Source organism: Panthera pardus, unplaced genomic scaffold, assembly GCF_024362965.1.
Source record: "Panthera pardus isolate Hobbes unplaced genomic scaffold, ASM2436296v1 HiC_scaffold_24, whole genome shotgun sequence".
In the NCBI taxonomy this organism is placed as follows: Eukaryota; Metazoa; Chordata; class Mammalia; order Carnivora; family Felidae; genus Panthera; species Panthera pardus.
The window spans coordinates 21,625,413-21,642,553 of NW_026526810.1; the positions used below are offsets into that span (position 1 = coordinate 21,625,413).

Consider the following 17,141-nt stretch of genomic DNA (forward strand, 5'->3'; position numbering starts at 1 on the left):
ACCAAATCCCAATATTTTTCATTTTTCATATGAATTTTACTTCAATAAGATCTTAAATCTAGATTCTATACCTCTCATCTCAGTTAATGAACAAAAACAGAGTAATTCATGCACATGCCACAAAATATCTTGAAGTCCTTAAGTGTCAGCTCCCCTAAAGTCTATGGACGTCATTGGTAGTATTATGTTGTTAATTCATGTATTAAAAGAGGTTTACTATGCCCCCCTTAAATCCCATTCAACCAAATTCAAAGGAAGCCAGCTAAACAAGTACTATTTTCAAGTCCTTTACTGACCTGGCTATATACTCCCAAAGTGAATCATATATTATTTAAAACAATAGTGGCCTAGACTTTTTTTTTTTTAACACCATTAGAGAAACTTAATGTTTCATTTTCTTTTTAACATATCAAATGTAAGTTTTGGTACCAACACAGTTATGTATTTATGTATTCTGAACTCAAACACCTGATGTTGGGCTTTCTTATATTAATGAATTCTCTACCTGTTTTATCATTAATATTAAACATAGACTGTCTTCCCTAAATTGCTAAAATCATAGAGTTCACCAAAATGGATTATTAAAAAAAATCATACTAATCTTGAAATCACTACCAATTTCCAAAATAAACACTTTGAGCAAGATTGTGATTTGCCACATTGTTTGTTTTTAAAGTATAATTTTGTTTTATATACAGCATTCCTCACACTTTTTCATCTTACACTTTTTGATCAATATTTATCACTTCTAAAGAAGTTAGTAGCTGATAAAAAATAAAATTACCTTCCCCCACCCCAGCACATTTTACTTACCTACAAAATGGGCTGGGAATAGTGGGTATCACATAACACATCCCTCCATTCAGGCAAAATGACCTGTGACTGGGACCACAGGGCTCTTCGTGATTTAAACACATACATAAATGAAACTAGAGAAAGGCAAAGTAAGTTTTTCTAATAAAACAAGTAAAGGACTAAGTATCTTAGACTGAAGTGGCGATTCTAAAAATTAAATGAAGAATTGCTTCTCAAAATGAAGAACTTAATCTTATTCCTTATTTGATAAGTAGGGACTTCTGTCCCTTTGAGGGAAAAAAATAATATGTCCTAAGGATATGACCATTAATTATAACAGATTTATAGGTTATATTACAGACATAAGGAATCTCTATATTCATTAGATTTTTAAAAGGGGATTAGGATCTTAAAATAAATGGTGGCCTTTCTCATTTAATACTAAGACTCTGCAACAGCTTTTGTTTAGAGTTTCTCTGTTCCAAAGGTATATTTAAAATCTTATCTTTCCTTTTGGTCTCAAATTCATTAAACTATGAAAACTGCTGTTGGAAAATGATTTATGTAATTGAAATAAATTCTGATTTCCAAAATTATCTTTAAATATTTCATATATGACAATTAAAAAAACCAAAACAAAACCCAGGGATGCCTGGCTGGTTCAGTCAGTAGAGCACGAGATTCTTGATTTTGGGGTTATGGGTTCAAGCTCCACGTTGGGTATACAGATTACTTAACAATAAAATCTTTAAAATAACAACAACAACAACAACAAAAAACCCAAAAAGTAATCTTACAAGGTTTTGATTTGCAAGAGGATTTTAGGTAACAGCTGATAACTGAAAAGACATCTAAAGTTCTAAAGTAAAATTAAAAACCTAAGTCATTGCTTGATATACAGCCAAAACTTTTAGAATATTGAAAAAATAAACTTCCATTTCTTGCATGCTTTCTCTCCCCCCTTCTTTCTCCATCCTTACGTCCTTCTTTATCTTTGACCCTTCCTTTATCCTACTTTATCTCTTTGCCTTCCTGGTCTCCCATGGTCCCTTCCTTCCATCCTGCACCTCCTTCCCCACACCTATTTTTTTTTAACTTTTTTCTTTTATTCCAAAATCATTATATAGAAAAATTTAGAAATATCTCTAGAATTCGCTGAGTCATTATATCACTATTTATAATTAGAAGAACAAATTGCTGAACACTTTATCTTTCAGCCTTTAAGAGGGATAAAACTGCACATTACTGCTTCCTAACTGTCTAGAAAATGACCTAGAATCATCTTATGTGAAGAAAATGGCATTACTCAGATTTGGCATAAAAAAAATCAGCTAGCATTTACTTGCCACTGAATATCAACAGTTGTTAAGATATAATTGCTACTGAGCCAGATGTCTCCACCACCAGAATTTAAAATTTTTAAATATTTCTTTTACTTCAGATTTGAGAAGAACTGGTTTCACCATGACATTATAACTATAAAAGTATAAAAATACAAAGAAGAAAACAGAATTACAAAATAATTTAGGTGGGAAAAAAGAAAGTAAACCAATCAGAACTAATCCTTCTGGATTTTTTCTTTTTTACACAATGGTGTGCTTCTTTACAATGAAACAACTTTTAATAAGATAATGCTTACCATTTTTCAGGAATAATTTGGCTAACAAATAAAATCCCAATTAACGTTACATCAGAATCACAGGAATCATCACATAGGGTTTTCTACTGGTATTTTACCTATAAAGAATGCTCATCTAACTTGAAGCATTATCTCTCAATCTATTTTGTTACTTTGATTTCATTTACTCCTTTTTAAAAAATTTATTTATTTAAGGGGCATCTGGGTGACTTAGTCAGTTAAGCAACTGACTTCAGCTCAGGTCATGATCTCACAGTTTGAGTTTGAGCCCTGCATCTGGCTCTGTGCTAACAGCTCAGAGCCTGGAGCCTGCCTTGGACTCTGTGTCTCTTCTCTCTCTGCTCCTCCCCCACTCACTCTCTGTCTCTCTGTCTCTCTGTCAAAAATGAATAAACATTAAAAACAATTTTTTTAATATAAAAAATTATTTATTTAAATTCAAGTTAGTTAACAGTGTAGTATTGGTTTCAGCAGTAGAATTTGGTGATTCATCACTTACATATGACACCCAGTGTTTATCCTAACAAGTGCCCTCCTTAATGCCCATCACCCATTTAGCCCATCCACCAACCACCATCCCTCCAGCAACTCTCAGTTTGTTCTCTGTATTTAAGAGTCTCTTATGGTTTGCCTCCCTCTTTGTTTTTATCTAATTTTTCCTTTTCTTCCCCTATGTTCATCTGTTTGCTTCTTAAATTCCACATATGATGATATCACTTACTGTTTTGTAAAGTTGGTATCAGATATAGGGTAAGCTAGAATTTGTCAATTTGTAAAAAGCAACAAAATATGTCTAAAATAAAATAGTTTCATGCTATAAAAAGTGATCTTTCAAAACCAAAACATTTCAGATTTCTGGAACAATTTTAGATGGGGAAAAATATAGCTTTGTATTAGCACACTTTTTTTTTGCGGGAGTGTTCAATTGCTATGTGACATACACTGACATATAAATTTACAAGAGGTTACCTGTTGGCATCTTAATTTTTAAACAGTTTCATTCTTGGTCAAAAGTTTAAGATTGAAAAACAGCACCTAAAATTAATAATTTAGGAGAAATTATCTTTTGAAGGCATTATAAAAGTCAAATATTCTAATAGCAAATATTTTAAAATGATGAAAATGAAGACATTTATATGTTAGTGACAAAATTCTTCAGTTAGTTTATCTATTTGTTTAGATACTTACTACATATCAATAAAAACATCTGAACATAAAAAACTAAAAGATCAATATTAAAAAGTACAAATACAGTATATAAAAAAAGTGTAAAAGTATATGACTCAGTATATACAAAATATAAAAGATATGACTCAGTAAATGAAACTGAATGACCTGAATTGACTTTTTACTTTTTCATAAAGCCTATTACTAATCTGACTTTTAAACAGAATTAATCAATAACTTCCAAATTTTCAGTTTATCGAAAATGGCCAAAAATATACTATGGAAAAATCTTTAACAGCATTTAAAGGTTTGCATTTCTATAGAACCTTTAAAACTTTTATAAAAGAACTATACTTTTACAAATTTACTGTAGATTGAACATTATATTTACCAATTTACATATGCTTTCCTTTTAAAAAATATCTGGCATCTGGCACAGCAAAGTAGCTATTAAGATGTATGTGAAGTTACCTGCTATAACAGAAACAAAGGAATTTAAAAAAACACATGAAGAGATGAAGGATACTCACTTTATGATTACAAGCTCTCAATTTCGTTTTATAAAGTGACTTACTCCTGACAGGAAGACTTTGTAACAGAAATCTCAATCAACAGCTTCCTATTAACACAGGTGTAATATCAAGGTTTCTTCCCAAAGCCTTATACAGACAAGCAAAGAAAGAGACATAGAGAGAAATTAAATCTACTTAATTTGAAATAATCACTAGCTAACTGCAGGAGTCCTTTTTTCAAACAAACAGACTTACTTCAATAAAAACTTACATTCATACAAACAACAAATTTTGTTGGATATTCAGCGTTTCAAAAGTTTTTGAATACTGCAGACTACAATATCTGTGCCTTGCATTTTATAACAAATTGAAAATCTGATTTATATGGCTGTAGTGTGCAGTGTGGGCAAGGTTGAGACAAAGACCAAGGTGTGCACAGAGGTCAGGCACCAGCCAAGGGAAACACCCCTTTCAGTTCTCATGTTCAGAGTTGCAAATGAAGCAGAATTTTATTTATAAAAGGACTTGTACTAAGCTGCCCTCTCAAATCACTGTCCAATTTTTAAAGTTATAAAATAAACCACATTCTTTAGACTCCTTATTTATCTTTTCATGTAGGAATAATTCAAGAGCGCTGTATAAATTTGTGGAGAAAAGGAATTTTAATTGAGAGCTAACGGACAAGGTTTCCACAGGGTATTTTTAAAAAAGAATTTCCTTATGAAGCACATGACATTTATATAAATGATGATATGAAGGACTTACAAAACTAAAAAGAGGTAATAGTTACAACAGAACAGATAACATCATGTTCAATTTGAAATGAATATAATTACTGAACATGACTGATATTAATGGCAATGAAACTACCTGCAAACTATGGTAAAGCTATAATATATGCATTAAGCAAACCCTGAGTTTTAAAAATCATAAATTTTTTACTTTATTTTATTTTACTAATGTTTCTTTATTTATTTTGAGAGAGAGTGTGAGCAGGGAAGGGGCAGAGAGAAAGGGAGAGAGAATCCCAAGCAGGCTCTGTGCTGCCAGTGCAGAGTCAGACGCTCCACAAACTGTGAGATCCACAAACTGTGAGATCATGACCCAAGCAGAAACCAAGAGCCAGACGCTCAACTGACTGAGCCACCGATGTACCCCAAAAATCACAAATAATTTTAAAATGTTGACTAAAACTATAATTTTGTTTAAATGAAGTACAGGGTTCTTCATCATATAATTACCTAAAGTATGCAGAACATTTAGATGGTTATCTTGTCTAAAATAACAATTCAGACATTACTACTTGATGTGAAACTAGTATAATTTTTATTTTAATAAAGTATTAAAATAAACTCATATAACCCCATACTCTGAAAACAAATCATTATTGCATATTATTTCTCACATTCAAAGGCAATTTTTACATAGCTACAATCTTTATATATACATATGCATACACATATACGTATATATTAATCATGTTAGTTTATTTAGTGTTTGCATTTTAAAATGGTATTTTTATGAAAAACGGTAAACTTTATTATTTTATTTGAACTACAGAACTATGATGCTGTACACTAACATGAAAACGACTACTAAATCTTAATGTGAAAGATAATAATCTGTAGCTTCATCCATGACATTCAAGATGTATTATTCAGAGATATATCTTGGAAATTGGTTTGGTATTATTTTTGCACAATGCAAATGAACCTAACCTTTGAGTCTTTGTGATTCTAAAGTAGAAAATCTAACATTTTTCTTTATTTTTAAGTTTATTTATTCATTCTGAGAGAGAGTGCATGCGCAAGCAAGGAAGGAGCAGAGAGAGAGGGAGACAGAAAATCCTGAGCAGGCACCCTGCACCACCAGCACAGAGCCCAAACCAGTGCTCGAACTTACAAAATGCGAGATCATGCCTGAGCCGAAATCAAGAGTCGGACACTTAACCAACTGAGCCACCCAGGCACCCCCAAAAATCTAACACTTTTCAAGATAACTTAACTCGAAATGAAAGTCTTGGTCTTTAAGAACAATTTATTTGTTCATTTACCTATCAACAAAAATGTAGTAAGTGGCCTACTGCTTTTAACAAATGACAGGTACATAAGTAATTACAAAAATGTTTTAGGCTGACTCATTTAAATCATATTTGGACTTACAAAAATGACAATTTCATTCAAATCATACTAATATATTCTCACAGACACCTATGTATGTCACTATATTAACATATACAAAAACAAAGCTTAACTGTTACCAAGAAACAGGAAAAGATTCTAAGAGGAGGTATTATTTGTGCTGAGCCTTGAAGAATGAGTAAGAGCTTATAAACAGAGATGGATGAACATTCCAGGCAGAATTAACAGCATGTTCAAAGGCAAAGAAGAAAGAATGTATTCCTAATGTACTCAAATAATTACAGGTAGATTGCAGGCCACGATCTGTGCAGAATATGTGTGTAGAGTGTGTAAGGGTTTGTAGGAAGGCAGGATGGTGGGGGAAAAGAGTGGCAGGAACAGATAACGTAAAATAAAAAGGGTCCACATGATAGACATTATCTTAAAGGCTTAAAGGATTTGTAGCAAAGAAGAGAGAAGATCACATCTGCATTCTTGAAAATTCATTTGGATGGCAATGTGGAAAATAGACTGCGACCTGCAGAGGAATGGATATCAGGCAAAGCAGTTTAGAGGTTATTTTAATAATCAAGAAAGTGAAGAAGTAAAGCAATGGGCATGAAGATGAGAAAGAGAATTAAAGATACGCTTAACAGGTACATCCAGAGAATGAGTGAGCAGTATATGAAAGAAAGAAATGAAGGCTTACTTTTGAGTATCCATGAGGGACACGTATTTAAAGCCACAATGAGGTATCATATCATACCTTTAGAATGTCTATGATAAAAATGATACACAATAATAAGTGCTAGCAGGAATATGGAGAAACTGTATCTCTCATACTTTGATGGTGGGACTGTAAAATGGTACAACAACTTTGGGAAATAGTTTGATAGTTCCTTAAAAAGTTAAACATAAATTTACCATGAATGTATCCAAGAGAAGTGGAAACACACGTCCACACAAAGACATATATGAAAATGTAGAACGTTATTCATAATCCCTAAAACTAGAAACCACTCAAATGTTTATCAACTGATAAATGGATTAAAAAATATGTTTATAGCCATACAGTGAAATGCTATTCAGCAATAAAAATGAAAAAAGTATTAGAACACGTTACAACATGAGTGGATTTCAAAAACACGCTAAATAAGCCAGTCATGAAAGACTGCATGTTGTATGTTTCTATTTATACAAAATCCTTGGAAAAAACAAATCAATAGAGACAGGAGTAGATTAATGATTGCTTGGGACTACAGCTAGACACAGGAAATGACTACAAATGAGCATAAAGAATCTTTTTCGAGTGATGGAAATGTTCTGAATTGGATTGTGGAGAAGGTTACATAAACTCTAAATTTAATGTCATTGAATTATACACTTAAAATAGATGAATTTTATGGCATATAGATTATACTGATGGGGAAAATAATAAACCCTGACCTTGATAGGGAAAAATTATGTTATAAGATGGCCAACAGGACTGATAGGGAATTCCAGTCCTCACCTGAAGACTCTTCTTCTGGGTTCTTCTTCCTGCCCCGTTTGCTGCGCACACCAATTGCCACTAATGCGGAAGTAGCAGACTATAAATTGTGCCCCATGCTTATGCTCTCTGGGCTCAGATCTTTGGAGAGACCATCTCCCCTAAGCCCATCAATGTAAATAAACTTCCAATCCTCCAAGATCTCTGAGCGCCGCTTCGTTCTTCCATCAGCGATCCAGCCTGGTTCCATAATAATACCTCAACAAAGCTTTTTAAAAAATAAAGGAATATCGGGCGCCTGGGTGGCTCAGTTGGTTAGACATCTGACTTCGGCTCAGGTAATGATCTCATAGTTCTTGGGTTCAAGTCCCACGCCCGGCTCTGTGCTGACAGCTCAGAGCTTGGAGCCTGCATCGGATTCTGTCTCCCTCTTTTTCTGACTCTCCCCCACTCATGCTCTGTCTCTTTTGCTCTCAAAAATAAATAAACATTAAAAAATAAATGAATAAATAAAAAAATAAAGGAACATAAAAACAGATTTCATGAGTAAAATAAAGATTTCCATTAGGTCATATTAAATTTCAAGTGCTACTGGGACCTATGGAAAGAAATGTCTGAAAATGCAGACCTTGCATTTAGGTTAAAATGAGGTTTGCGTGAGAAACTTGGGATTCAAATTCCACAGGTGGTTACTGAAGCTATTTATGTGAATGTACTAGCTCAGAGTGTGCATGTGTCATGTGACACAGAGACCAGATCAACATTTAATGGTTGCAGAAGGAGCCCATTAAGAAATTATCAAGGAAATAAGAGAAGAACAAATGTGACCAATGGCAAGATTTTCTTAAACAGTTTCTGTTTTCAGTTTGCTGGTGTTTACCTCCATAATTCAAAACACTTATTCTTATTTCTATAATCAGCATCCTAGACAACAAAGTCCCAGCTAGCAAAGATGAGGCTTTGTTCCCTTACACTACTCTCTTCCTTTTTAATTTGAATATTTGGTAAGTTACATTATCTTTATTTCTTCTCTTGGTTACATGTGTAATTTTAAATAACATACTTCTATGTCTTAATGAATTGAGTCAACTCATGGACTGACTCCTTATCATGTAAAATAAGTAACTGCAAACTCTGCTTCTACCTTTTGTCTCCCTCTGCTTCCTCATTCTGCTGTGATGGCTGTATCTTAACTCTTCATTATGAAGGTTCTTTTTTTTTTTTAAGTGTATTTATTTATTTCTTGAGAGAGAGAGAGCATGAGCAGGGGGTGGGGCTGAGAGAGGGAGAGGAAGAATGCCAAGCAGGCTCTGTGCTGACAGCACAGATGGAGTGGGGCTCGACCTCAAGAACCGTGAGATCATGACCTGAGCCAAAATCAAGAGCCAGACAAACACTTAACCAACTGAGCCATCATGGCACCCGCATCATGAAGGTTTTTAACATTTACATTCTGGTATGTAACCCTAATGAAGTCTTTCATAACTCTGTCTCTAAATTTACTTTAAAAGTTGAAAAACAATAAACTTAAGTTTTATTAATGTAACTATGTAAATAGTATTCACAGCAAATTCATGCAGTATGAAGAATAACATTTCCTTTTCTTGTTTCAGAGTCACATACCTGGGCCACTAATGATATTTCCAGCAGCAACACAGAATAGATTCTCTTTTCTTAAGCTGTAGATTGGTTAAAATCATGTAGCATGATTTTAATGTGCATCTTATTTGTACCACACTATTCTTACATAGTTTGGGGTGGTTGGGGAGAGACTGAAAAATAAATGTGCTGTATCATAACATCTCAAATATTTAGCTCTTAATCATACAATTTACTGCATGTAGTCCCCTTTTATTTTCTGAGAGATTCTTTTCAAAGCTCTCCCCTACCTTCTGCTCAAATCTGGACTGAATGTTCTCTAGAACTGCTACCAAAGTCAGCTGGCATTCTAAAATTTCCCTTAAATGATCTTTTGGACCGATTCCACCTTCCTAGATCACATGTGTTCCTGTGGGTTTTACTTTATTTTCCTGCATTACCTTGTCAACTGACTTCCGAAAACAGGATGCGGTAGAAACTTTGAATTCCTGCATAACTAAGACATCTTGACTGGTCATATTACTTTACATGGATAACAACTGCCCTTCAATTTTTATATTGCTTTATTTTCTTCTAGTATCCAGTGATATAGATAGAAGTCCAATTCCAGTCTGATCATTAAAACTTTGAAGGTAACCTGTTTGGTTGTTCTCTCCCCACCCCCTAGAAGTATTTAAAATCTTCAATTTATGTTTGGTGTTTTAAACTTTTGAGACACCTGGTCTCATTTTCACACAAAAAAATTTCCCAAATAGTGCTGGACAATCATTTTTGGTCCCTTTCTACAGGAATGTCCATATTCCTTAAGCCTTGAGAAATTTATCTGTTATTATTGTTTATTTTGATAATTTTCCCCTGTTATAAAACTCCTTTAATTTGGACATTGGACACCCTAGATTTGTCCCCTTTGGGTCTAAATTTTGTCATATTTCCTTTCATCAATGTTCTGGGAGATTTTTTTCAACTGTACCTTTCATCCCTACTACTTTTTTAAAACTTCAGGGGCGCCTGGGTGGCGCAGTCGGTTAAGCGTCCGACTTCAGCCAGGTCACGATCTCGCGGTCCGTGAGTTCGAGCCCCACGTCAGGCTCTGGGCTGATGGCTCGGAGCCTGGAGCCTGTTTCCGATTCTGTGTCTCCCTCTCTCTCTGCCCCTCCCCCGTTCATGCTCTGTCTCTCTCTGTCCCAAAAATAAATTAAAAACGTTGAAAAAAAAAAAAAAAACTTCAGTGATATTTTTAATCTCTAAAAAGCTATTTATTCTCTTATTAATTTTCCACAGCTGCTCCCATTTTAGGGATTCAACAACAATTCAAATCTCTCATAATACACTGGTTAAAAAATATCTCTAGGTTCTTTTTGGTGCCCTGCATTACATTACTTCCTTCCAGTATCAGTTTTTCTGTTTATCTTGGTCTTCTCTATTATGTTGCTTTTCCTCAAATATCTGGTAAGGCTTGGTTGTCTACTCATATTTAAAACTGCAGTACTTGGGGGCACCTGGGTGGCTCAGTCAGTTAAGTGTCTGACTTTGGCTGAGGTCATGATCTCACAGTCCATGGGTACGAGCCCCGCATTGGGCTCTATGCTGACAGCTCAGAGCCTGAGACCTGCTTCAGATTCTGTGTCCTGCCCCCCTCATTGCCCCTCCTCCATTCACACTTTGTCTTGCTCTGTCTCTCAAAAATAAGTAAATGTGAGGAAAAAAAACTGCAGTACTTGATTGATTATTCTAGATAAGAGCTGTGGATTCCTCTGCTGTTCTGTAAGTAGATCTGTTTCCCAACAGACCTCCCACCTTGAGTAAGAAGTAGGATTAGGTGTTCCATATACCTAGGGAGAACACTCGACAGGCAGGTTTATTTTCAGGAAAAGCTGGTAAGGAGCTAGCTTTCCAACTGCACAGCCATCAGATGAGAGATTGAGGAGGATCTTCTTCCTAAACAGGGTGGAAGTGAATTACAGATCAGACTGTTTCAGTATGACCCTTGAGCTGAGAATGACTTTTACTTTTTAAAGTGTTATAGAAAACAAACACAAAAACTACAAGAGGCATATTCCACTGAAATCATAACCTTATGTGGCCTGCAAATCTTAAAATATCCACCATCTGACACTTTACATAAAGTCTGCTGACCCCTATTCCAGAGCCAACAACCCACACTACAAGTCCTAGCTCCCCACTGATTTCACTTAATCTCTTTAGAAGAGACTTCTTTTTTTCTTGGGGGTATATACACCTGACTACACTCTCTCCAGCCTATTCTGCATGCAGGAAGCGGGGAGGGTATTATCACAGGTGTTTTATATACTTATCTTCAGTTAAGTCTTTCCCACCCTCCCTACCTTAGTCAATCCTATTTCTTACTCTTGCTCTCTGTCCTGCCTGGTAAGACTATGCCTGAAAGTCCCTCTGCGGTTTTAGGGGAGAGCAGGGTGGTAGCACTCCCAGTTCACTGCAGTCTACTTACAGCACACTCTGGGCTATGGTTTTAATCCACCAACATCCATTTTCCATCTTCCAGAAAACTGGCCAAATCACATGTCTACTGATAACCCTTAACTCTTCCTTTCCTTCTCTCCTTGCTGTTTTAAGTTGACACCTCTTCATATCTACCTAATCTATTTTAACGGGATTTAAGAAGAAACAAGACCATGAGTCCACATGTGCTAAATCCACAATCTTGAACCAGAAAACAGTTTTCACTATTCCACTCGTGATTCTGACAAACAGAGAAGAATTACAGATTAAAGAGAAGTTGGCTAGCTTGCTGGTAAAAATAACCAATAGAATTAAACACAAATATTGAATTTTACAATACTGGTGGAATTAAAAGAAATAAATCATATGGTAAATGTTATAAAGAATCAAGGCAGAAAAAAAAAGATGACTGGAGGAAAATAAAGATATATCATTAATTTATTTATATTCATTATTAGTAAATCACCCACCGTAAAAGTTAAAACCCTTAAGACTATGAAGAGACAACTATATGTTATTCAGAGAAAAACACCCAAAACCAAAGATTAAAATTATGAGAATATACAACAGAAACTAGGTTGTATAGAAATATCAGACAAAATGGAATTTGAGGTAAAAACAAATAGAATAACGAAAGTTCACTTTATATTAGTAAAAGGTATATTTTATAATGCAACATCGTAAACCACTGTATACCAAATAACATTAAAGTACATAAACTGAACTGTTATATATAAAGAGAAATGGATAGAAATACTACAGTAGTACAGATTTATCTACACCTCTCAATTTTTGACAGCTCCAGTAGACATAAAATAAGGATGCAGAAGATAATAAAAAAAAGTAAACAATAGCTAACTTTTGAATTCCCAAAGCTAAGTGCTTTACACTTATCTCCTTTAATTTTTACATGAATCCTAATTTAGTGATTTTAAGAATTCTTGCCAAAGATCAGAGAGAACTCACCTCTTTTTGCCAGGCCCTAATTAATTCATTAGTTCTTTTTTTTTTATAAAGTTGAAAGTAAAAAATTCCAAAATCTAAGAGATAGAAATCAGTCAAAGAGCTTTTTGCAACAAGATCCTTCTATTTCTAGTCAGGTTAATATTATGTTATAATCAGATTGCTTCCTTTGGTTTCTAAGATATCTGCTAGTGAGGTTTTTTCTTACAAATGACTGAGCAGTTGGGACTGCCTCTTCTCTGTCAGTCATTATTAGGAGGAAAATATTAGGAGGAAAAAAAGTGTGTGTGTGGGGGGGGGAGTTCATCCATGGTCAGTGCCTTTGGATAAGCCCTGTTTCCAAAAGGGACAAAGTGGCAGGACCCCTTCTTTTATAACAGATCAGTTATGATATGGAATGACTTTTTTCATTTGAGATACTGAGAGGAAGACAGCTTCTATTTTCTAAAATAAATAATGTAAGTAGTAAGTTCTACTTAATGTCTCCAGACAGAGACCTATATTTAAGAGACAGAACATTTATGCTTCCATTTTTCCCCCTATTGTCACTTACATAAATTAGCTTTTGGAATGAAATTACCAAGGCTTTGCAGTATGCTCCAAAAATCCAGTTTATCAAGCCCATTCCTCCCTACATAAAGAAATGTCATGTAGCAAATGAGCAAGAACTCTTTTATTCCTCAATAGATTTTCCAAGGCTATATGAGTGTTATAGTGTTATAGAGTGTATATATGAGTGTTATAGCCCTCCAGCTGATTTTGTATGGCCTTTGAGATAAAAATGTACTTTTTTACATTTTTAAATGGTTGAACAATAAAAAAGAATATTTTATGATATGTGAAAATTATATCCTACCCATTAAAAATAAGGAATTCAAATATAAATAGTTTCACTGGAATACAGCCACACTCATTCATTTATATATGGCTGCTTTCACACCACAACAGCAGTGTTAAGTAGGTACATAGAAACTGTATGGCCCATAAGGCCTAAAATATTTATTCTTTGGACTCTATAGAAAAGCTGGCCAATCCCTGGATTAGAGAAATTAAGTAACTTGCTCATTAAGAAGAAAAGTCTAGAATCAAAGCAAGAATATGACTAACTATAAAACTCTGCTTTTAACTCTAAAATCAAAAAGTATACCTTGCTTAGCACTTGTAAAACATATGATTTAGTTACATATCATATCACAATCTCAATAAATTCTCTATCTGTTAAGATGCTCTGTCTGTAAGTGCAAAATGACTTAAAATTTAAAGTGATGTCATCAAAGACCCAGGATCTTTCTGGTTTTGTGCTCTGCCAACTTTGTAGGCTGCCTATATTCATGGTCTCATGACTGCTATGGCAATCTGGAAATAACTAAGATGACATTCAGAGGTTTAAAAAAACTCCCTTTACCTATGTCTTTTTTAAGTAAGCAAAACTTTCCCAGAGTACCTAACAGACTTTTCCTCCAGTATTATTGGCCAGAATGATATCATTTACTCATTTCTAAACCAATCACTGTCAAGAGGAGTGGATTCACCCTGTTTGAGTTAGATTATCAAGAGTCAGAAACTTTATAGCTCAGAAGGGACCAAACATTACCTGAAACAGATGACCACTTTGATAACCGAACAAAATCTGGGTATACCAAATAAAGGAAACAAGAAAGGAAGAGTGGGGGAGTGGCCATGAAGGAAGCAGTCAGTGTCTACCATATATTCCTTAAGACCAGAAGTTGTACAATTTCTAATTTTAATGCAATAAAAATTAATTAAAAATTTAAAATTTTGGAACCTAACCTTTGGGAATCTGTTTTCAAAATTTTTTTATCAATACACCAAACCATGCAAGATTACTATATATTACAATAGGTATCCTAGGAAGATGTTTCATAGTCCTAAATGTTTTCCTTTAGAACAGTAAAAATGAACAGAATTTGGAGTCAGAAAACTGGGTGTGAGTCTTGGCTCCACCTTTTACTAGTAATGTGGTCTTGGGCAAGCTACTTAAACTCTCTGAGCCAGTTTCCTCAGATGTAAAATGAGAATTATACAACCTATATTGAAAGAGAATCTGTGAGGATTAGAGATTATGTAGAGTGCTTGCAACAGTAACTGATATATAACCCATTTGCTAAACATGCATGTCAATAAAACAAACCTCAAAAAAGCATAAAGAAGATATTAAAAATAAAATCATAAACTGGAAGAGACAGAGAAGAGACTTAGTGAATAAATCCAAAAGCTACTCTTTGAACTAAGAAATAAAAACTCTGACCCATTACTACACTATTTTCAAATATTGCCTCAGAAGTATCTAATGAGATAATAAAAAAAAAAAACCTCACTCTATATATACTAAAAGAAATTAGAGAAGAACAAAATATAATTGGGAAACCCAAAGGAAATAAAACAAGAAAGTCATAGAACTAGTAAGAGGATAAAGTAGCAAACTACAAAATGAATATATGAAGAGTAAGGTATTTTCTATAGATTGGCAATAATCAGCTTGCAAATATAACTGAAAAGAGATTGGAACAAAATTCTAAAATTAATATGTGTCTGCTTTCTCTCTACGTCCAAAACAAATAAATATTTCTTAAAGTAAAAACAAGTATGAGTGAAAGAAAATAAATAGTGTAATCTGCAGAACAAAAAATTAAGAGCTCTAAAAGAAAAGAGATGGGATGGCAATTATAGAGGAAATGAATGAGGCTTAAATATGTTTAGGAAGGGACTGATGTAAAAGGTAGGAAAAATTCTAAGAATGTTCTGTGTTTAGAGGCAATGGATAAAAGGAGAAGGGTATCCTGGATCCACTAGGAGACTAAAACAAACAAACAAACAAACAAACAAACAAACAAAACAACATATAGGCAGATAAAACCTTCTTACTGAATCTTCCACTTATGTTAGCTAAGCAGTAGGCAACGTGCAAGTTTGCCCCAGGATGGAATACCGGCAGAGCCCAAGTGGCAAGAGGATTGAAGAAGGGGATGGACTACAATATTAAGAAACATCATTTAGAGGGAGGAAAGCAGAATAAACCTCAAATATGAGTAGGCATACAACTAAGAACCACCAAATGTTTAAAGAGAACCAATACCATGTGTTATATAATAAAGAATGTATTTGGTCTTTGTCCCTGGTTCCTGGGAGGGAAAGTAAATCTTTGGAATTTCCCAAGTAATAGGAGGGTCTTTGTTACTCATCAGCCCCTTGTAATCATTCTCAAGGTTACAAATTTATACTAATGAGATGATTCAAGAACCAACCATGTGATTAGAGGGTTGGGGCTGTGAGCCAGTCCAATCATTGGGGAGGAGAGGAGAGAAGGGACACCAGAGATTAAGTTCAATCATGTGGCCAATGATTCCATCAATCATACCTATGTAATGACATCCCAATAAAATGCTGGACACAGAAGTTCAGTAGAGTTTCCTCATTGGTGAGCACATGTATATGCTGGGAGAGTGACATGTCCTAATTCCACAGGAAGACAGCGTGGAAGTCCTGCATTCAGGACCCTCCTAAACCTTGTCCTGTAGGTGTCTTCATTTGGCTGGTCCTGTTCTGTAATCATGTGTAGAGCACTTTCCTGAGTTCTGTTAGTTTTTCTAGCAAATTGCTGAACCCAATGGGTTATGGGAACCCCCAGGTTTGAAGCCAAAAGAATAGGTGGCCTGGGGAGCCCTAACTTGCAAATGGCATCTGAAGTAAGGGAGTCTTCTCAGGCAGTGTGCACAGTGGCATCAGGCATCTGTGGAATCTGACACTAACTACAGGTGGTTACCATTAGAACTGTATTGGAGAAAAGCACTATGAAAAAGATATAGTGAATTAGAAGATTAAGCCAAGTAACACACTCTGGTTCTAATGCAAAAAGGCAAAGAAAAGAAAATCATGAGAAAAAAAACCCCGAGAGACAGAAGAATAGATCCTGAAATTCCAACAAGACATTAAAAGAATTCCAAATGGTATGGAGAGAGACTAGATGAGGAAGAAATAAAACTGTTATTTTTTCCTTTTGAGTGAAAATAGCTGATACATAATTTTTTAAAAATGAAATAATGTGAAACCCAAACTGAGAGATAAGAAGGAATATGAAACCTTTTATTATTGGTCAAAAAGAGGATACAGATTTTTGTAAGCAATGATTAGATACAAAAATACATTTAAATGTGAGGTCAAATTGTAAGAGAAACAACTGGAAGACAAGGTAAAAATGCAAAGATTTCTAAACCACTGAATGAAAAAGAAAGAAAAAGAATGACAGAATAAAGAACAATTGATCAATCTAGAAAGCACAGTGAAAGGAAAAAATAAAAGCAAGAAGAAAACACAATGAATTTAAAAAGCATAAAATAGATTGGTAATAACTCTAC

The 17,141-nt window shown here is 34.5% G+C and overlaps 2 protein-coding genes across 5 annotated transcripts in view; both read right to left on the reverse strand.

Moving 5' to 3' along the window:
- Positions 1 to 1,046, reverse strand: part of NRG4 (neuregulin 4) — a 114,883-nt gene extending 113,837 nt beyond the window's left edge. For 2 of the 3 annotated variants that reach the window (XM_053888817.1, XM_053888816.1), the window contains exon 1: positions 814 to 1,046. In XM_053888817.1, coding sequence (XP_053744792.1) covers positions 814 to 917 — 104 coding nt within the window. In that variant the 5' untranslated portion in view covers positions 918 to 1,046. The remainder of the gene's footprint in view (positions 1 to 813) is intronic. The other variant, XR_008417004.1, reaches the window with a different exon arrangement.
- Positions 1,047 to 3,069: 2,023 nt separating this feature from the next.
- The window catches only part of LOC109262564 (uncharacterized), a 93,841-nt gene continuing 79,769 nt past the window's right edge, over positions 3,070 to 17,141 (reverse strand). For both annotated transcript variants that reach the window (XM_053888820.1, XM_053888819.1), the window contains exons 4-5: positions 4,132 to 4,260; positions 3,070 to 3,469 (exon numbers count right to left, since the gene is read on the reverse strand). The gene's annotated coding sequence lies outside the window, so the exon portion shown is untranslated. The remainder of the gene's footprint in view (positions 3,470 to 4,131; positions 4,261 to 17,141) is intronic.